General features: G+C 50.0%; 1 protein-coding gene across 10 annotated transcripts in view; it reads left to right on the forward strand.

The window, feature by feature from the left end:
* Positions 1-21291, forward strand: part of GRK5 (G protein-coupled receptor kinase 5) — a 224645-nt gene that overhangs the window by 139423 nt on the left and 63931 nt on the right. For 5 of the 10 annotated variants that reach the window (XM_032608694.1, XM_032608696.1, XM_032608697.1 and 2 more), the window contains exon 3: positions 20002-20114. In XM_032608694.1, coding sequence (XP_032464585.1) covers positions 20002-20114 — 113 coding nt within the window. Of the gene's footprint in view, positions 1-17058; positions 17118-17515; positions 17594-18738; positions 18799-20001; positions 20115-21291 lie in introns of all 10 variants that reach the window. The other 5 variants (XM_032608689.1, XM_032608692.1, XM_032608690.1 and 2 more) reach the window with 4 other exon arrangements.

The following is a 21291-nucleotide window of genomic DNA, read 5'->3' on the forward strand; positions in this document are numbered from 1 at the left end:
TGCCGCGGAGCGGCTGGGCCCGTGAGCCATGGCCGCTGAGCCTGTGCGTCCGGAGCCTGTGCTCCGCAATGGGAGAGGCCACAACAGGGAGAGGCCTGCGTACCACACACACACACACACAAAAAAAAAGAAGATGGAGTATCTACCCTCCCCTGTCTCCCACCCCTTCTCTCCTTCCTCTGCACCTGGTCCAGGGACCTTTGCTTGGGTGACACTCCCCTCCCTTCCTCCCTGAGGGAGGCCCTTCGCTTCTCTGGTGGGCAGTGGTGGCTTCCTCTTGAGGGAGGAGCAATTTGCTTTCCTCCCTTCCTCCGATTCCCAAAGGTGAGTCTCTCTGGGACAGCAGAGGGGCCTCCTGGGAAGCCTCCTTCCCCCCAGCGCTTGCTGGGAGCATAGGGCCTTAGGAACCAAAAAGACCTGGACTCAGGCCCCAGTTCCCCCACTGCCGCTGTATAACCTCAGCGAGTTCCTTAGACCAGCGATGTGTGGTTTTCTGTTCAGTGCTGGGGGAGAAGTCTCCATCCCCCAGGGTGGCATTAAGAGCGAGAATGGAGTCTTCAAGCCTGGGGCTCTGTGGGTGCTGAGCACATGTGCAAGAGCTCCCGTGTGAGTAGTCCCTGCCCAGGTGGGGGATGTGAGCTGATGCCCCTCTCCCATTTATCACTCTGGCCTTGGCTGCTCTCTGACTGCCTAGGTGGGAAGGCCTCATCATCATGATTTAAACCATCCCCTTGGGGACTTCCCTGGTGGCGCAGTGAGTAAGACTCCATGCTCCCAATGCAGGGGGCCCGGGTTTGATCCCTGGTCAGGGAACTAGATCCCACATGCATACCACAATTAAGAGTTCCCATGCCACAATTAGGAGCCAGCGAGGCACAACTAAGGAGCCCGTCTGCTGCAACTAAGACCTGGTGCAACCAAATTAAAAAAAAACAAACCCTATTTAGCAAGCCCCAGCCCTCGTCCATTCATTCATTCATCCATTCTCCTGTTTCTGAGAACCTGCCCTGTACCAGGCCTTGCTCTGAGTACTGGGGAGCACAACCAGAAATAAGACAGCAGGGCTGGCTCCTTATTTCCAGACTGAAGCTGGGTAGGGACACTAACCAAGCAACCACCCAAGCAGATTTTTTTTTTTTTTTTGGCTGCACCGTGGGGCATATGGGATCTTAGTTCCCTGACCAGGGATCGAACCCACGCCCCCTGCATTGGGAGTACGGAGTCTTAACCACTGGACAGACAGGGAAGTCCCCTAAGCAGATTTTAAAGGTCACCTGTATTGAGTGCCAGAGAGGAGGGGTGACAGGGGCCCAGCTCTGCGTGAGGCTTGAGGGGACTCAGAGTTGCAAGGCAGCCCTTGCCTTTAGGAAGTGTGGGCGCCAGCTGTAGGCTGTTCCCACTCTGGGCTCTGTGACCGTCAGAGGCAATCAGACTGCAAGGTCAAAGTCAATATTTAAAAAAAAAGGAACGTCAGTTCTTAGGAAGCTCTTAGTAGCCCTGTATACAATCTTGTGTTTAGCCACTTACTTATAGCCGGGGCCCAGAGGCCACCTGGATGTCTGCCCCTTGAGTGCACGAACATCCCCCACCTTCCTGGCCCTTGTAAGAGAGGCGGTGCCATCCCAGGTGCTGGTATGGCCATCTGGGGGTTGCTCCTTGCCCATGCCCTTCAGGAACCCCAGAGACACTTGAGCCTGATGTGGCCAGGACGAGGCAGTTCGCACAGCGCCTGTATCTTGGGAAAACGAATGTGGTTCCCAGTGTGCTGCCTTGAGTTCCTGGAACCAGAGTGTTTGTTTTGTGTAATATACAGCAAAAACAGTTCTAGTGACTTCAGAACCTTGCGGCTTCCAAACTATAACTTATTAAAATACTGGATTTTTTATCCAGTGGATAAAATGTGGATTACCCGGGATATCACAGGGACAGAAAGCTAAATTGTGTTTGATAGGGAGAGAAAATACTCTCCATTTCAGGTCACCATTTTAAAAAAAATATTTATTTTTTTATACAGCAGGTCCTTATTAGTCATCCATTTTATACACATCAGTGTATATATGTCAATCCCAATCTCCCAATTCATCACACCACCAGCCCACCCCTGCCGCTTTCCCCCCTTGGTGTCCATACGTTTTTTCTCTACTTCTGTGTCTCGATTTCTGCTCTGCGAACCAGTTCATCTGTACCATTTTCCAGGTTCCACATATATGCATTAATATACGATATTTGTTTTTCTCTTTCTGACTTACTTCACTCTGTATGACAGTCTCTAGATGCATCCACATCTCTACAAATGACCCAATTTCATTCCTTTTTATGGCTGAGTAATATTCCATTGTATACATGTGCCACATCTTCTTTATCCATTCATCTGTCAGTGGACATTTAGGTTGCTTCCATGTCCTGGCTATTGTAAATAGAGCTGCAATGAACATTGGGGTGCATGTGTCTTTTTGAATTATGTTTTTCTCTGGGTATATGCCCAGTAGTGGGATTGCTGGGTCATATGGTAATCCTATTTTTAGTTTTTTAAGGAACCTCCATACTGTTCTCCATAGTGGCTGTATCAATTTACATTCCCACCAACAGTGCAAGAGGGTTCCCTTTTCTCCACACCCTCTCCAGCCTTTGTTGTTTGTAGATTTTCTGATGATACCCATTGTACAAGTCACCATTTTTAAGGGGATTTTTTTTAATCTATTTATTTATTTTTGGCTGCGTTGGGTCTTTGTTGCTGCGCACGGGCTTTCTTTAATTGTGGCGAGCGGGGGCTACTCTTCGTTGCGGTGCACAGGCTTCTCATTGCGGTGGCTTCTCTTGTTGAGGAGCACGGGCTCTAGGCGTGTGGGTTTCAGTAGTTGTGGCACGCAGGCTCAGTAGTTGTGGTGCATGGGCTTAGTTGCTCCATGGCATGCGGGATCTTCCCGGACCAGGGCTTTGAACCCATGTCCACTGCATTGGCAGGCAGATTCTTAACCACTGTGCCACCAGGGAAGCCTCCAGGTCACCATTTTTAGAACTGAACACATGCTTTTTGAGATTTGGGTACCTTAATTCCACCAGGGAAACAGTTCTCTATTTGCTTAAGTCCAAGGGCTGCTAGAGGACCATGGGACCCTTGGAGCCTTATTACAGCACCGTGGGTCATGCCAAGGGAGGTCGGGTGGGTACATCGCATTTGAAGGGACACCTCGGCCTCCCTCTCAGTGCCAAAGGAACATCTGAAACTGCCTGATTTAGTAGATGAGGTTCAGGTGGGTGAACATCAGTTTCACAATTAATCCCTCATTGGCTGTGTGTGCTCAGCTCTCCCCTGGTTGGGCAGTGAAGGGGGTGGGTTTGGGGAATTGGCAGGAATCTCTATTGACTGCTCCTTATAATCATGATGGATAGACAGTATTGATATTTACTGAGGGCCTTCCACCTGACAGGCACTGCGCTAATAAACCCCTTGGTTGATCTGTACCTATGAGGTAGGTCGTATTGTTATTATCTCTATTTTAGGTCCAGGAAAGTGAGTCTCAGAAAAGCTCATACAGCTAGTATGTGGTTGGATCAAGCAGAGTATAGGTTCGGCTGCTGTAACAAAGACCCACCCGAACGCTGGTGTAAACAAGGTAGAAGCTTATTTCTCTCTCATGGAACAGTGCTTGGGTAGGGGTTTGGGGCTGCCGTGGAAGTTCTATCTTTGTGGCTATTTAGTTCCCAGTCTCTTCTGTCCTTAGGATGTTGCCTGCGTCTACATGGTCCAAGATGGCACCCCACATGTCTGCATTCTAGTCTACGGGAAGGGGGACATGCCCTTTCTCCTAAGGACATAACCCAGATAACTTGGACCTTTCTGCTCATGTTCTATTGGCCAAAACTTGGTCATATAGCCACACCTAGCATCAAATGTTGTTGGGAAATGTAGTCTTTCTTTTGGGTGGCTGTGTGCCTGGCTAAAAGTGGGAGATCTATTACAACAGAAAACACGATGAATGGACGTTAGATGACTGGGATGAGTCTAGGTGGTGTACAGAGTTCATGTCTCTTACCTGTCCACCACCTCTTATCCCCGAGGAGTTCAAGGTCAGCTCCAAGGAAAGGAGCCCAGAGCTGGACCGTCAGCTCCTTGGATGCTTACGGTGTTGGGTGTTTCTGCCGATCCCTTGATCCTCTGGGGGAGCACAGCACAGGGCAACAAGTAGGTGCTCAGTAAATCAATCTTAAAGGGAGAGCAGTAGAGAGGGACCTGACCTACCAGATCCAGCCCCAGCTAAATATGATGGGCACATCTGGATGTGAATTATAAGGGGGCTGGAAACTGCAGTGACCAACTGCCAGGAGGCAGCTGGGCCTAGAAGGATTCCCTTGCAGGGTGGAGCTCCCAGCTGCTTTGGTTGGGACCACAGAGAGGTTCAGGGTATCCTGTTGGCTGCCCTGGCTTAACCCCAACTTTGAAGACATCTATGAGCTGTGATTCCAGACTGGAAATTCGACTCCGTGCCTGCTTTGGGAGGAGCTGGCCGCTTTGAGTGGCTTCTCCCCTAGTGGTGGTCTCTTGGGCTGTGCCCTGTACATTCCTGATTCTTTTCTGGCCACACGGAGGTCTGGGTTTGTCAGCTGCTGGCCCCTGGTTTTCGAGGAAGGGCCTCTGCCTCTCTCCCTCTGTGCTCCAGCTGCCTGCTTGAACTGGCCCTGACTCGGCTAGAACAACCTCTTGGAACCCAGGCCCCGTTCCGAAGTCCTTGGAGGGCTTTCTGAGACGACACACTGAATGTGGGGAGCTGAGAGCTCTCCGGTCCCTGTTATTAGTTACACCTTCTGAACAGAGCTTCTCTCCATGCAGGTGCTCAGAAGGGAAAATCGGTGAGCATCCGAGGTTCCAGCGTGGAATTTTTCAATCATTTGAACGTTGTTCTTGGTGAGGAATGATTGAAAACAAACAGCCATTATAGGTTACGTTTTTAGACCATTTAGCAACAGAGGGTATTCTTTGATCATCCCCATGGTTTTTTGGTCTTTTTCGCAGTTGTCTTTCTTGTGCTGAGTAACTGAAGAGGATACCGATTAGGCTCGGCATCAGTTAAGTATCTGTCAGAACGTCTGTTCGGAGCCTGGCAGTCAGAGGAAAGAGAAAAAGTGTTCCCAGAGAGCCGTGTTCAGGCTGAGACGGAGCTTACGAGGTCTAGACAGTTATAAGATATGTGGAACTCTTAAAAAAGAAAGAAGGGAAGAAAGAAAAACATGTGTTTTGGGTTCTGCGTGCTTCTATTCTGTAGTTGTATCGCTGAGGCGGCTTTAGTTTACAATAAGTGGTATTTGGCAAGAAGTGTTACTGCCTGCTGACAAATTGATTGTGCTCTTTTACAGAGATGAAAATGCAGGAGGCATTTTGCTTTTTTTCCCTCTTGATGATTAAAAGCCTCTACTTGGCTCCAGGCAGAGATGGCCCCTGAGGATTTATATGAGACACCTGTGTAGCATCCATCACCAGCCTTCAGGCTGACAGAAGCAGCTACCCTGCACGGTGTTCAAAATGCCAGGTCCTGGGAGGGAGTTTTGACAGGCTTGACCGGGAGTCTCTGTGCCAGACCTGGGTGGGACCCTAGGGTGAGGGTCTTTGAATTTTAATCAAGAACTTCCCCTCCCTGTTCACGCTGAGCCAGGGCCTTAGAGCAGCTGAGCGGCTAAGCAAGCCCTGCGGTGATGAACAAAACCAGACCTGCCCCTACCCGGGCCTCAGTTTCTCCGTCTGAGCAATGAGGGCATCACACTGGCTTTCCTTCGGGTTTTCTTCGGGGTCTGTGTCCCTGCTGCCTCCGGCACGTCCCTGCTCTGCCCTATGATTGCGTTATAAAGAATGAGGATGCCAGTGCTGGGAAGAGGCTCCCTTTCCCATGTGGCAGATCCACTCATTAACTTGACCCAGCCCAGGGACAAATTAGAATGTAGCCAACAGCTAGCAAATTGATGAGATAGGTCGTTAATCCATTCATTCATTCATACGTGTGCACTCAAATATTACTGTACCAGCTCTATGCCAGGCTCTGAATGGGGAGCTGGGCGTGCAGGGAACCGGGCAGCCTGGGCCCCGCCTGCATTCCCCTCCTGTTGGCTGAAGGACTTGCCTCTGTGTCGGTCCTAGCACAGGAATGAGATGTGAAGTGCAGTTCTAACAGCCTGTTTAAAGCCAAGCATTTACTTTTGGACACCCAGGATTTTAAGATTTCTACCTTCAAAGAGCAAGGGATTTGTTTTGACAAAGGAAGTGTAAACCGGATTCTAGTGAATAATATTTCTCAATTTAATCAATTGTATATTTATTGGTGATCTCTTAAGTGTCCAGACTGTCCTAGGCTCTGCCGGGGATGCAGAGAATTTACAGCTCAGCTGGGGATGGATGGATGGATGGATGTGTGTGTGTGTGTGAGTGAGTGTGAAGGCCAACTCTGAGGACAGTGGCCGAAGGAATGAGACAGCACGAACGTTACTTGATCACAGGTGTGGTGCTGGCCGCAGAGCTGAAGGAGCTCCAGGGAGGGGGCGTTCCGGAGGAGAAGGGGAGAGAAGGGTATTCTACATCATTCTCCTTTGCTGGCCCGGCTGGTGGAGCATAGCTGTCCAGCTGGTAGCCAGCCCCTGAGCTGCCACGGTTTTCCCAGGCCTTAGTCTCTGGAGGCTGAGCCCTGGACTCTGTATGCAGAGCAGTCCTGGGCCCCGTGAGAATGGAATGACAGGTCATGGGTGTGTCCAGGTTACCAGGGTGACTCTCTCCCCTGTGGACTCCCGGAGTCTGCCAAATGATGCCACTGGTGTGACGCCATCCACCTCTCAGGGTTCCAGTTCCTCACCTGCTGCCGCTACGGATTCCCTAAAGGCTAAGAAATGCAGAAGAGCTGTTCTCTTTTCAGGAAGAGCTGAGTTCAGATCTCATCTCCACCTCTTGCTAGCTCTGGGACCTTATGCTAATTCCTTCTCAGTGCCTCATTTTTTGACATCTGAAAAATAGGCTGTTAATAGCGTCTGTTTTGTAGATGCAAGAGAAAAGCATGTGAAGTGTGTCGCACAGTGCCTGGTATACAGCAGGTGCCCCGTTCATGTTAACTGCTATCGTTCAGTTATTATTATGACACATCAGGTGGCGAAATCGGAAGGTCACCGTCTGATCCAAAAGTCATGTCCTTCTGAAAACTAGCTTAGCTGAACTCTATGAAAATTCATGTCTAAAATCCCGACCCACCCTGGGCTGTAACTCAGCTAAGTGAGTCTGAGTTGAGGCTCCACCTCTCTCTGTTGGTTTCTGCTGAAGCATCACGCCTCTCCCCTGTTTCTCATCTGCAGCGTGGGTACCGGGTGAACTGTGTGCCTGGGAATATGTTCGTCTCTTCCCGACTCTAGCCCCTCTTGGGTCTGGGGCTAAGCTAAGCAAAGGTGGCTTGAAGGAAGGAGTTGACATGCTGTCATATTTAATTACCAGAGACCTGGATCAGGTACCAGTGGGCCAAGCCCTCCATACGCTGTTCCTTGAGGAAGCAGAGTGCAGGTGTATCACGTGGCCAGTCTTGTAGGAGCCGTGATGGGGCAGCTGGCGGAACTGGACGTGTATCTGAGAGAGGCCTCCAGGAGCACAGAAACACTGCCACCAAATATTTGCCCTCCCTATCTCAGGAATAAGGACTAAGGGGCGGGTATTACAGAAAGGTTTGGTCTCAAAATAAGAATGACTTTTAACATGGTGCTGATAAAGAGTACTGAACACCTTGTAGGTGAAGCACTTACTGTCCCTGGAATGGCACAAGTTAAGGCTGGCTAAGCCACTAATGGGGATCATATCCAGAGGATGGGGGTTGGAGGGGGTCTTTGGAACCTGAGACATCAGGACTTTGGGGAGACCATCAGTTGCTTCCACCTTCCCAGGCATTCACTTCTTAAGCCGCTTTTGGCCAGCACAACCGTGAGCCTCGCTAGGCCCTGGCCACTGGCCCAGGAAGAAGCAGGACTGCCTCTGCATGGAGGTTGCTGTTTGCCTTGGCCCCTGCTTGCCCAGCCACTTTCTGGCCCTGCCCTCCTGTGGCTTTTGCTTCATTAGCTCAGAGCTCCAGGTAAAGCCAGGTCCCGGGGCCCTGGATGGCACAGTGGGCACAGCCTTCGAGGCTGCAGAGCCTGCACGCGTCCCTGCTCTCCTCCCGGGCAGGCTAGGGCAGCCCACAGTAAGGGTGCGTCAGGCGCTGTCATCCAGGCTTAAACTGGAAAAACACTCGAGAAAGACTGACGCATAGAGAGCGGGGGTCACGGCCCCGGGGTCCCGCAGCAAACCGGCAGGGCTGCAGTGGAAGCTGGGGACCCAGCCCACGGAGCAGCACGCTTCCCCGGCCCTGGGGAGATGCTGCTGTTAAGCTCCCGCTTGCTCTGCTCCCGCTCTGGCCACAGTGCAGGTGCAGGAGGGGCCGCAGCTGGGTGGCCTTAAAGACCCCAACAGTCGTGAACTCTGCTTGGGGCTCTGATGCTGGAGAAAGGCCATGCCCTCTGGTATCTCCATCCCCACCAGGCTCCTGCCTGTGGACGCACCCAACTGGGAGGCAGGGACATTTACGCTCCCCTAGTTCATCAACTTCATTTTGTAAAAGGGGAAACCTAGGTCCAGAGAGCAGAATGATGGGTCTGAGGTCATACATGGGTCAGAGGAGAAGCTGGAGGCAGAGTCCAGTCCCCTGGCCCCAGCCCCATGGCCCTGGCTGAGCTTTGAAGACAGTGAGTGAGTCAGGCAGGGCCTGTGTTCAGGCCCTTCTCGCTTCTGGAGGCGAGGCCCACCACAGCTGCAGCAGACGGCCTGGCCCAGCCTCGCCTCGGCCTGGGTACCCAGAGCCCTGCAAGCCTCACGGGTTCTTTTGTTAACCTTAGATGGAAGCCCTGCTAGGGACAGCTCTTAATCATCTAGTTTTTTCGGGGAGACCTTCATTTCTGGCAGATTAATCACTCAGTGGCGTGGGGAGGTGTCGAGGGGGTGTGGGCCTGGGATTTCTACTCCCCAACTTGGAGGCTTATGGTCTCCACTTCACACTGATTTGTTCATTTGTTTTGTTTTATCTTCATTTGTTTTACGTATACACCTGCGCTCTTGCTTGGCCAGGCACTGTTCCAGATACTGGGGATAAAATGATGAACTAGACCTTGGAATCTCCCGGGGAGCTTTAAACACTACTGACGCCATCTCCAGAAATTTGATACAGTTGGCCTGGGTGTGGCCTGCTTGTTTCCATTTCTAAAATTGCCTGTATCCACATGGAAATTTCTTTTCAAGGAGGAAGAAAGCTTGTAGAAAGGATGTGGCTCTAAGCGGATGGTTGTGAGCAGAGCCCGAGTGAAGGGAGGCCCCGGGTCATTCACCATCCACCAGGCTTTCCCAGGTGCCGGCACCACAGTGGGCCCGGTTCCAGCTCCCGGAAGGCTCTGCTGCAGGCCCAGCAGGGTGAAACGGGGTTCTGAGCACCCGCCTGTGACCCAGGCCCTGCACCCCAAGGGGGACATGTCTGGCGGCCACAGCTCCTTTGCTTGCCAGGGCCTTCTTAATCTCAGTGATCCTACAGCCAGATTTTTAGAATAGTTGTTTTCCCCTCATCTGTAAAGATTTAAAATCTTAAGAAATAGAAACCACCACAGGTCACACACATCAGTCGTCTCCTTTTTGCCTGGCATTTTCAAAATCCTCCACTGGTGATGAACCAGGTGCCTTTTCTACTGATGCCTTGTGGCTGTCATGCTCCTTCTGTGCTCGCGTGGAGGGAATGCTTATAGTCACAAAGTGGGGACTTTCAGCCCGGGAGAGGGCTGAGAGCCCAGTGGTCTCTACCGGCCAGTAGATATGGCCGGTAAAAGAGCCAGGCCTGGAACCCAGGTCCCAGTTCTGTCCCCAGCTCTTCCACCGTGCCGGGCATCCCAGCCACTGCCCCACAGTGTCCATGCCTCCCTGGCCATTCCCTGGGTCCACCTCCGTCACTCCACCCCTCCATTTACCCACCCGATTCTTCATCCCATTCTCACTGCAAGGGAATATCTAAATTCTTCGCTTTTCTTGGCTGCGAGGATAAGAGAGAGGTCACTGCCTAACTCTGGGGCCCCATCACTGCCCAGAGGGCCCCGTGGTGACAGCAGAGGCTTGACATCCTTTCCAGCTCAGCCCCCAGGCCGTTCCTAGGCTCCAGGTATCTCCTGGGCTTTGACCGCACACAGTGGATTCAGGGCAGAGACCTGAACCCTCACAAAGAGGTGGGGCTCATTCGGGCGGCTGCATGGGACCCCCCACAAGTAGACTTCCACCCACCCCTCTTCCTTTCACAGATCCACAGACCAGACCCTCCTTTCCTCCCCCTTTCCCACCCCTGTCCCCACTTCCCCCACCTGGCAGCCCAGGCCCAAACACCCTACAGCTCAGTGGTTTTTACACGTGACTTGTCCAGGTGTCACTAACCTTTGTAAGACTCGGGCTTAATAGTTTTGATCCTACAGAGATGCGTGACAAGTACAAGACATTCAGTAAAACCCGAGACCAGCAGGAGGGCAACAAAAAGCACAGGAAGATGGGGCTCGGTTTGGGTGTGTTCGTGTAATGTGCCATATGTCATTTTTATTCACATAAAAACATCTTTCTTGAAGCAATAGGAACCCACTCGGCTGTTGCGAACCAAATACCAAATGTTTCCTTTTTCCTCTCCTGCTCCTTCCAAGAGGCGGGCTATGAAGAAGTGCCGTTATCCGTGATGCTATCTTGCCTTTCAGAGAGCCTTTTCCTCAGAGCAAACGCCCGGATGTTTCTTCCAGCTTTGGCAGGAATTTTTGAGAGAAAGCTGTTTTCAAATCCCTTTTCTGTCTGTCTTAGACCTGGAGTACAGCAAAGGGAGGGGCTCCAGGCCTCAGTCTAATCCAGTCTCCTCCAATCTGTTTTCCTCAGTTGCCTCAGGACCTATAAGCACCCCTGCCCCCAACAAGAAAAAACAACAAAACCTGGTATTTTGGTGAAACGGTGTTAAATAAGATAAAATGAAAGAAAAGAAAAGAAAGCTCCAGTTGGTAGAGAGATGGCACCAGGAATCAGGAATCACTTTTGGATTAGCTCTCCCACCGCCCCGCCCCCCCCTCCGTGTACAATAAACAAGGGCTCCCGTGTTAGCATTTCCATTTCCTCAGGAAGCTGCCTTTCTTGCTCCTACTTCTGAAATGGAATGTGCATTTTCATTGGCCCAAGTTCAAGGAGTGCCTAGGGGCAACAATGAAAAACCGGTCCCAAGCAGGTCTCGGTGGTAGGTGGTCGACACCCCCTCCCCCAGAGCCCCGGACTTATTGCTTCCTATCCTCTGGGGATTGACGCCAGATGGGGAGGGAGGGCGGGGGGAGGGAGGGGTGGCGACCTCCCCCGCTTGGGTTTGTAGCCATGAGGGGAGCCATGCTGTCCCCGCTGCCTGAGTTCGGGCTTTCAGTTGGGAAAGTCTGGTGACCCTCCAAGCATCCGCATACCAAAGGCTCTTAATTAAGAAAGTATGTTCCCATTTCATGTCACTCGAAAAGAATGAAAACAGTGACAGCATTTATTTATTTTCACTATCAATATCATTCCTGTTTCTAATTCCACTGGGGGTTATGAGTCTTGAAGGAATTGACTGTGGGTTGTGAGATTTTAACCCCAGCCATGTGCTGTGGGGATACATGTGTCTTCTCTCTCAGAGAGAGGCTCAGAGCGAGGGGGAGAAGGGCCGCAGAGCCCTGGCCTCTGCCCTTCTGGAGCTCAGAGTCAATGGCTCTCGCCGGGAGGAGTGGCCTTTGCTTTGCCTTCTTTGGTGCTGATACAGAGTTGTCCCCCTTTCACCGGCTACATCCCATTTCTTTTCTGAATCTTCAGAGAGTCTTATAGAGGAGTCTTATAGAGGAGAGGGGATGTCCGAATGGCTACCATTTGTTTAGGACCCACTATGTGCTGACACTGGCCTGGGCACTCACGTGTGTTGCTGATCCTCTGATTGCCCGTGTGATGCGTGAGGACCTGGGCCTCAGGTTAAGGGATGTGCCCAAGACTAGATAACATGTTAGTCCATTTGGGCTGCTGCAAGAGAATACCACAGCCTGGGTGGATTTATGAAGAACAGAAACTGGGGCTTCCCTGGTGGCGCAGTGGTTAAGAATCCACCTACCAATGCAGGAGACACGGGTTCGAGCCCTGGTCTGGGAAGATCCCACATGCCGCCGAGCAGGTAATCCTGTGCGCCACAACTACTGAGCCTGCGAGCAACAACTACTGAGCCCGTGTGCCACAACTATTGAAGCCCACACGCCTAGGGCCTGTGCTCTGCAGCAAGAGAAGCCACCGCAATGAGAAGCCCGTGCACCGCAACAAAGAGTAGTCCCCACTCACCACAACTAGAGAAAGCCCACGTGCAGCAACGAAGACCGAACACAGCCAAAAATAAATTTATTTTTAAAAGAATCACACAAATTTATTTCTCACAGTTCTGGAGGCTGGAAGTCCAGGTGCCACTTCATAAATGACCATCTTCTCTCTGTGTTCTCACATAGCAGAAAGGGCAAGGGAGCTCTCTGGGGCCTCTTTTAAAAGGGCACTAATCCCATACACAAGGGCTCCACCCTCATGACCTAATCACCTCTCAGGCCTTACCTCCTAAATACCATCACAATGGGCATTAGGTTTCTAATGAATCTGGGGGGGGACACATTTAGTGTATAGCAGGTGTCCTTCACAATGGTCCTGAGGTGTGGGTACTGTCAATGGCTTATTACAAGAACAGGCTAGGAGACAAGAGGAAGCTCTTGGCAAACACCCAAACATCACAAGGTGGTGGTAAGAACAGGGCTCCTTGTCTTGTTGTGCCCTCTGTTGGTTGACAACTTGTTAAGTGTCATGCCCGACCTTTAAGGTAGGCTTGGCTGTGCCTGAAAACTTCAGGACATGTGTGTTGCAAAAATGCATATGTTGGCATGCTTTGCATGTGTATTCTTAGGCAGTTACCTTCATTATCAAGTAAATTTACTTGCCAACCCCTCAGATAACACTGTGCTGATTCGTGTCCCTTTGTGCCTCACCTCCTATCCCCAAGCAAGCTATCAGTTTCTGTCCATTTTCTTTAAGCCGTTCTCTCTCTCTTTTTTTTTTAAATTGAAGTATAACAGATTTACAATATTATGTTAGTTTCAGGTATACAGCAAAGTGATTCAGTTACATATATTTTTTCAGATTATATTCCATTATAGGTTATTAGAAGCTATTGAATATAATTCCCTGTGCTCTACAGTACATCCTTGCTGCTGATCTATTTTATGTGTAGTAGTTTTTATCTGTTAATCCCATACTCCTAATTTGTCCCTCCCTCTCTCCCTCTCCCCTTTGGTAACCATAAATTTGTTTCATATTGTTAACGAGTCCAAGCTCGCTGTGCTCACCGCATGACAGGCCAATGAATCAGAGACAAGGTGTTGAGACAAGGAATACGACTTTCTTCGGAAAGCCGACAGACCAAGAAGATGGCAGATTAGGGTCTCCGATAAACCATCTTCTCGGGGTTTGCATGCCACTTTCTTTTATAGCACAGAGAGGGGGAGGAGATGGGCTAGGAAAGTAAAAAGGCCATAAGTTTTGCAAATATCCCCTGGAATGGCCAGCCTGGGGGCGGGGGTGGGGTAGGGTCGGAGGAGGGGATGTGTTAATTTCTTCTTTCCTGCAGACATCCGCAGGTGGGCGGAGTCAGATTGTCTTCCTGAGAGCTGAACAGAGGCACTCTGGTTTAACATTTCAGGCAGAGGGGCAGGGTTCCCTGAGGCAGGCCGTTATGTATGATTATAATAACAAAAGCAATGGAAAGCAAAGGTTAAAGTCAAACAGATCAAACACGGAGTCCGATTTAGCTCTTCCCTGTTACACTGTCTGTGGATCTGTTTCTGTTTTGTATATAGATTCATTTGTATTATTTTTTAGAGTCCACATATGAGTGATATCATACAGTATTTGTCTTTCTGTCTGATTTACTTCACTACGTATATTCTCTAGGTCCATCCACGTTGCTGCAAGCGGCACTATTTCATTGTGTTTTATAAGCCATTCTCTTTTTTCTAATTACTGTGGTAAGAACATTTAACATGCGATCTACCCTCTTCATAAATTTTTAAGTGCACAATACAGTGTTGTTAACTACAGACACAGTGTTGTACAGCAGATGTCTAGAACTTAATCATCTTGCATATCTGAAACTCTAGATCCATTGGACAGTAGCTCCCAATTTCCCCCTCCCCCAATCCCTGGCAACCACCGTTCTACTGTTTCTATGAGTTTGACTATTTTATTCAAAAATTTTTTTCTTTTTTTTTTTTTTTGGCCACAACACCGCGGCTTGCGGGATATTCCCCAACCAGGGATTAAACCCATGCCACTGCAGTGAAATCCCGGAATCCTGACCACTAGGCTACCAGGGAAGTCCAAGTTTGACTCTTTTAGATACCTCATAAAGGTGGCGTCATGCAGAATTTGCCCTTCCGTGACAGGCTTATTTCAATTAGCATAGTGGCATCAAGACTAACGTATGTTGTCACGTGACGTGATTTCCTTCCTTTTTAAGACTGAATAATATTCCACTGTGTGTATATACCACATTTTAAAAATCCACTCATTGGTCGATGGACATTTACGTTGGTTGCCACATCTTGGCTGTTATGAATAGTGTCGCAGTGAACATGGGAGTACTAATACCTCTTTGAAATACTGATTTTAATTCTTTTGGATAAATACCCAGCAGTGGAATTGCTGGATCGTATTAATTTTTTGAGGAACCTCCATATACTTGAAGCCGTTCTTGAAGCCTCCCTGCAGTGGTCGCAGATCTAGCCCTGAATTCTTACCCTAACACTCTTGTCCCAGGCTTGTCCCTGCCCTGTGGCTTCTCCCTGCCCCTCCCTCCAGCCTCTGGCCCTATTTCTCTGGCTTTGACCTTCTCCTCCTTCCCCAGCACTCAGCCTCTCCCCTGCTGACAATTTGCATTGCCTTTGGCGAGCCCATCTCTCCCATTCCCCTGCGCCAGCGAGCCCTCCCCTGGGCACCTCCCCGGAAACCCAGCCAAACCAGGAGAGCAGTGCGTGTGCCCCTGCAGCCCGGGCGTTTCTGGCTGCCCTGCCCAGCCCTGTCTGTGAATGTGCCTCCCTCCTGCCTGGGCTGGTAAGCAAACTGCTGGGACAAAGACAAAGCCTGCGGAGCCTGTCTCCTTTAAGGGGTGCCCCTCCCACCCCCCTGCGACAGGGCCTGGAATGAAGTGCCCAGAAGGGGCTCAGCCAGTGTCTGTGAACTTGCTAAGGGAACGTTGATTCTGTCTGAGGCATGGCAGGAGTTCGGTGTGCTGCGGGAAGGAGTGGCAGTCCTGTCTTCCTGGGCCAGCCGTGGGCGTGCTTGGGAGGCGTCAAGCAAACGATGAAGCGAAGAAGCAAAAGACATGTGGTTTCCTTAAAGCCAATTCAGTTCGGCTTCTCACCAAAGCAGGATCACAACCACAGGGGCTGTGCCCTCCCTGCCCAAAGGCCAGGGCTTGAACCACAGGTGGGAATGGCTCCCAAACCAGTGACCTCCTCCGTAAATGTCTCAGGCTCGTGGCTCCCACCCCATTTTTGTCCACCTTCCCATGCACTGCACTTGAATCATTTGTGCTCTAAAATCATTGATGCCCCAGTGGGACAGAGAATCCATTCCAGTCTCCTTGGCCTTGGAGTCCAGCCTTTTCCTGTCTGAGCCCAGCTGCCTCTCCAGCACATCTGCCCCCCATCCTCCTGGGTGCTGGTGGGCCCTAGTCCTCCCTGGGGCAGCCTGCCCCTTGATCCAGGGCACTATAAATTCAGAGCTTATAATGGGCTTTCTGGACCCCCTTTTCCATCACCTTCCTCTGGACATGCTTCAGTTTTGTGTCCACCAGACCAATGTTACTGCAGCCGAGGTCAAATGTCACATCACAAAGATCACATCCCTATTCTTGGTCTCAGCTGAACGCCAGCTGTTAACTCCAAGCCTGTTTCTGGATCATTAACCTGCCAATGGGTATGAGGTGTGTCTCCTCCTACCCACTCATCCACAACCCCCCCCCCCAGGTGTTCAATAAGAGAGTCTGAAAATTGAAGGAACCTTCTAGTATCAAAAAGCAAGAGACCTTGGAACAGAGTTTGTTGAATGAATGAAGTATCCAAAAGAATAAGGCTAGAATGATTTGATGATTGGTGAATACTTTGGGGGCAGGGAGCCTGATGCCCCTCATATCTTACATAACGACAGACTCTTTCTGGCTTGGAAGGAAAGATCAATGAAGGACGTGGCCAGAAGCAGGATTTTCACATTCAGAAGAGCTGGTGTGTATGTTTGTGTGTAGACCGTGCATGTGTGCCTGTGTACACAGCATCCCAGGGGCCTCCCAGCCTGAGAGAGAGATTCAGAGACAGGGAGAGCCCTGCCCCTCTGTGTTGGGTACTCCTCCCCACTAACCCAAACAGGACACCCTTGGGAGACGGGCTGTGGGCAGGTCACTTCCAAGCTGTATTTCTACAGCATGGCTGGCTTCCTTAGAAACCGACTAGAAAGGATCTGCTCTGAAGATGTATTACAGAGCAACTTGTGCTTTCAATTTCAGTGTCCTCTGACTTTCCCGAAGTGACCTGCCCCTCGGACTTGCCCTTGACGCATTAAGAAGTTTGAATCTGCTCCTTTTCCTGTCACCTTGATCAAATCCCAAATTCACATTCTTCCTTCTGTGGCCTCGTTCTCCATTTCTAAAGGAATTGCAGACTTTGCACTTTGATTTTAGTGGTGGTGGTGCTTCCTCAGAGGATAAGCCCATTTATCTTTATTTAAAGCTGAGAAAACATCCAAATAGATGATTACTGACCCTCTTCTTTCTTCCTGGGCTTCCAACGCATGGCTTTCTTGCCTGGGATCCTCTGTACAGCTGGGAGAGGCACGGAACTGAGGTGCTGACAGCTTGTGTTGGAATCACATGGTGTTTACTGTGCTGTGAGTTTATAACGGCTTTGTTTCCATACTGACAGCACACGCCATATGGAGAGAAAAAATCCTGTCAGATGAACCCTTGAGGAATCACAATATGGTACATGAAATCTCATAATTGCTTTTGGAAATGGGGGAGGGCCCCTTGCTCAAATCACATAAGCAATGTGGCGCTCTCTGCCATAATTGAATAAAACGGGAGTTTCACACAAGGTAATTTCCTTTGTTCTGTGTTTGTGCTGGGGAAGCTCAGCTGACTGGGGAAGGACAGGGAAGTTTGTTTTCCTCTCCTTGGGGGATCAGGCTGAGTGGGAGGTGGTGAGAACGGAGGCTGTGTCTGTAGGGCATCGTGCTAACAGGTGCGGACTCCAGACCTGTCACCCTCCTGGCTCCCTCCAACCCAGACTCCCTTCTGTGGCTGATGATAACTTGACATTTTATTACTGTCACTTGGGATCTTGTCTGCTCACCCCCCCACACACACCCCCTTTCCAACAGAATCCAAGATCGCTGAGGGCTGGGACCATGTCCCATTCCCCCCACTCCCGACCCCCACCAATCCTGGCACACAATGAGGTGAGTCAAATGTTTGTTGGAGTGGCTATTCCCGAACAATCTGTGCATGGAAAGGTAAGCTGAGTTAAGGCAATAGTTCAAGGCTAGTTTCAGCCCCCAAACCAGTTGAGGAGCGGGCTGAGGGGAGACTTGCAAGGTGGCTCATCCACTTGACCAAAGTATCCTCTCAAGAGAGAATGAGAAATTTGTGAGTGCCTTCTGAAACAAGGTGTACTTAGAACTGGTGGATTCCTACAAAACCATTCTTGCCCTCAAGCAGTTTACCCATGAAAGGAGAAATGGGCTCTAAAACTCTCCAGCCCCAGTCAGTTGTTCTTTCAGTTGCAAGAGACAAAAACCCAACACCGACTGGCTTAAGCAAAGACAGATGGCTAAAGGTGCAGGCGCTGGGCGGGCCTCAGTAGGCTGCCTTTCGGGGACTCCTGTGATATTCACAGCTCCAGGCTTCTCTTCCTCACTCAGCTGTCCTTCCCTTGCACTGGCTTCATTCTCCATATGGGCTCTTGCTGGTGGGAAAAACAGTTGTGACGACTCTTGGCTGACCAGTCCTAAGGCCTTGTCATCCGAGAGAGGAACAAGTGTCTTTTCTGGAAGTTCTACCAAAAACCCTGGAAGGACTCCAAGGCCCCCTGGGTCACATGCCCTGAATCCATCATTGTGGCCATGAAACAGAGGGCTCTGATTGGCCAGGACTGAGTCACGTGCCCATCCCTGGGGCTTGGGAGGAGTTGCTCCCTTAGGACCCTATGATGGTATTTTACAGACTCACAAGAGAGGAGGTTCCCCAAAGGAAGGGAGATGGAACAGACCAAAATCCCCACTTCCACGATGATAACAGATGGTGTTTATTAAGCAATTCCTTTGTGCCAGGCTCTCACTGCTCCTGAGAGATAGTACGATGACTGTTCCCAGTTTACAGATGAGAAAACTGAGGGATAATGTGTCGGGTCAGTTGCCCTGGGGCACACAGGCAGTGAGTAGTGAGGCTGGGATCTGAATCTGGGTTTAGCTCCAGAGCCCTTGCTCACAGCCACCACCCTCCCTACAAGTAATTGCTGTACCTCTGTGGATAAACTCTTTGGGTATGAAAATGAGTGGGCGTGATGGTTCTGTTCCTGTCTCCTTGTTGTTTTCCATATCTCCAGGGGGCGGTTCCTGGCTCCTCCTCTACAGTTGGCAAGGATACAGTCATTCCACCCTCCCAGGTAGCTCTTCTAACTGAGGTCTACCTCACCCTCTTCCTGGTTTCCCCACGAAGTCACCTGAGTTTTCCTGGTGCAGCCACAAAATCAAAGGGCTAATTTTCAGTGCTCTGGAGGGTCTGAGGCAACAAGTCTCAGCCAGACCTTTGAGCATCTTTCTGCCCATAAAAAACCTCTTGCAGAGTCATTGCAGGAAGAACCAGAAGGGACCCTCCCATCTTACCTCCAACATGCATCTTCATTATCGAGAGGACGAGTAAGGCCCAGAGAGGGCAAGGGTGTTGCTTGAAGTCACACAGCAAGTCATTGGCTAGAACCCTAGTCTCTAGGCCTCTGGGCTTTGAGTCTTGCACTGTTATTTCCTCTTCAGAACTCTCTTGGCTACTGAGTGGCTGAGGTCTGGTCACATCCTGTCTCTGTGCCTCTAGCTCCTCAGCTGGAAAATACAGGGTTTTCATAGTTTGAAGCATTCTAAGACTGGGCTTTGCTCCAATTGGGCAAATATGAAATTTTGTTTACTGTATTCATTAGAATATTTGAATTACAAGTCATTTTAAAGTTTTTTCAAATTGCCCTAAATAATGCTCATAAATAAGCCTTTCAGATGTGGTTTGGGCTGCAGGCATAGTGCGACCCAGAGGTTCGTAACTTCACCAGAGCACCTGCTCATAATTTTCCCAGCTCTGACTTCCTCTATATGTCAACCTTATCCTCACAGCAGCTTGTTGTGCAGTGTCAAGAACACTGCAGCAGACCCTGGCCTCACACCCATGCACCCCAGTACCAGAGGAAGAGGGAGCACCTTGGCTTAGCGTGCCCAGGCGACGTCTGTGGTTCGTGCTGATTTTACTAGCTTGGGTTACATGCCCACCACCCTTATCCAGTCCCTGTAACCACGGAATGTGACATGCAGATCAGGCAGTCAGGGGCAGAGCCTTAGTCCCCAGAGCTGCTAGCATCTCCGTACAGAAATCAGGACACTGGAAAGGGAGTGGGCTGGGGAGTAGAGGCAAGGTCATAACTGGCTCCTCTTTCTACACTGACCTTGACTCTTCTGAGTCTGCAGAGCCTGGAGGTGGATAAAGGGTCCTGAGAGTTTGCCAATCACCTTGCTCCATCTATCTGAGGCAAGAACCCAGGTGTGGGTTGATGGCTCTGTCTGGCCCTTTCTGGGGTCTCACCGTATTCTTCTTTTCTTACCTCTAGAGAGAGATTACTGCAGTTTGTGTGACAAGCAGCCAGTTGGGAGGCTGCTTTTCCGGCAGTTCTGCGAAACCAGACCTGGGCTGGAGTCTTACATTCAGTTCCTGGACTCAGTGGTAAGTCCCTTCGCTGGGGGGAAGAGCCCTTTGGTCCTTTGTGATCAGCGATCGTTTTTGTCCAAAGGAAAAGATAGACCACGTGGCTTACGTGGATACAGAATAAACTTGTTGCTTAAGAGACTGCCAGCGCAGACTTGTCTCCAGGTCACCACCTGCTGCACGACGGTGCGGGGCCACCTCCCACTCTGGGCCTCGGTTGCCGCTGCTTTAACACGAGGTTCTCTCAGATCTCTGATTCTGGGAGCCTGGGTTATTGTGAAGTAGTACCTAGGAAGTTGGGTGGTTTTCCCAACACCCCCAGGTGTTGGATTCCTGGGCCCCTTCTTCCGGCTGAGAACCCGTTTTCTAAAATTCCAAGGCTTGTGTTTCTTTGTGTGCTTGTTTACTGTCTGCTTCCCCACTAGAATGCAAGCTCCCTGAGGCCAGGGCCCTGGGCTTCCAGTTCACCTCTGCCTGGCATTGTGCCCAGCCCATACAGGCATTCAGTAAACGTTTGTGGGAGGAACATGTGTTGGCCATTTCAAGGCAATCTGACAGCTGCTGGCTGCGCTGCGCTGGCTGCTGGCATACACAGCTGTGACTGACACCACGGGGACTTCCTTCAGATGTACTGGTCGTTCATTTGTTTAACAAATGCTATATTACTCACCCATAAAAAAGAATGAAATCATGCCATTTGCAGCAACATGGATGGACCTAGAGATGATCATACTAAGTGAAGTAGGTCAGAGAAAGATAAATGTCATATGATATCACTTATATGTGGAATGTAAAAAAATAATACAAATGAACTTATTTACAAAACAAAAATAGACTTGCAGACATGGAAAACAAACTTAAGGTTACCGAAGGGGAAAGGGAGGGGAAGGGATAAATTGGGAATTTGGGATTAACAGATACACACTACTATATATAAAACAGATAAACAACAAGGACCTACTGTATAGCACAGGGAACTATATTTAATATCTTATAATAACCTATAATGGAAAAGAATCTGAAAAAGAATATATATGTGTGCATATATATAACTGAATCATTTTGCTATATACCTGAAACGTAAATCGCCTATACTTCAATTTAAAAAAAACACCAATAAACAAATGCTGATTGATCTGTGTGCGCTTTTAGGACAGGACGTAGGAACACACAGGAGTTCCTCAACACTTGCTTG

This window comes from Phocoena sinus, chromosome 16 (assembly GCF_008692025.1).
Source record: "Phocoena sinus isolate mPhoSin1 chromosome 16, mPhoSin1.pri, whole genome shotgun sequence".
Classification (NCBI taxonomy): Eukaryota; Metazoa; Chordata; class Mammalia; order Artiodactyla; family Phocoenidae; genus Phocoena; species Phocoena sinus.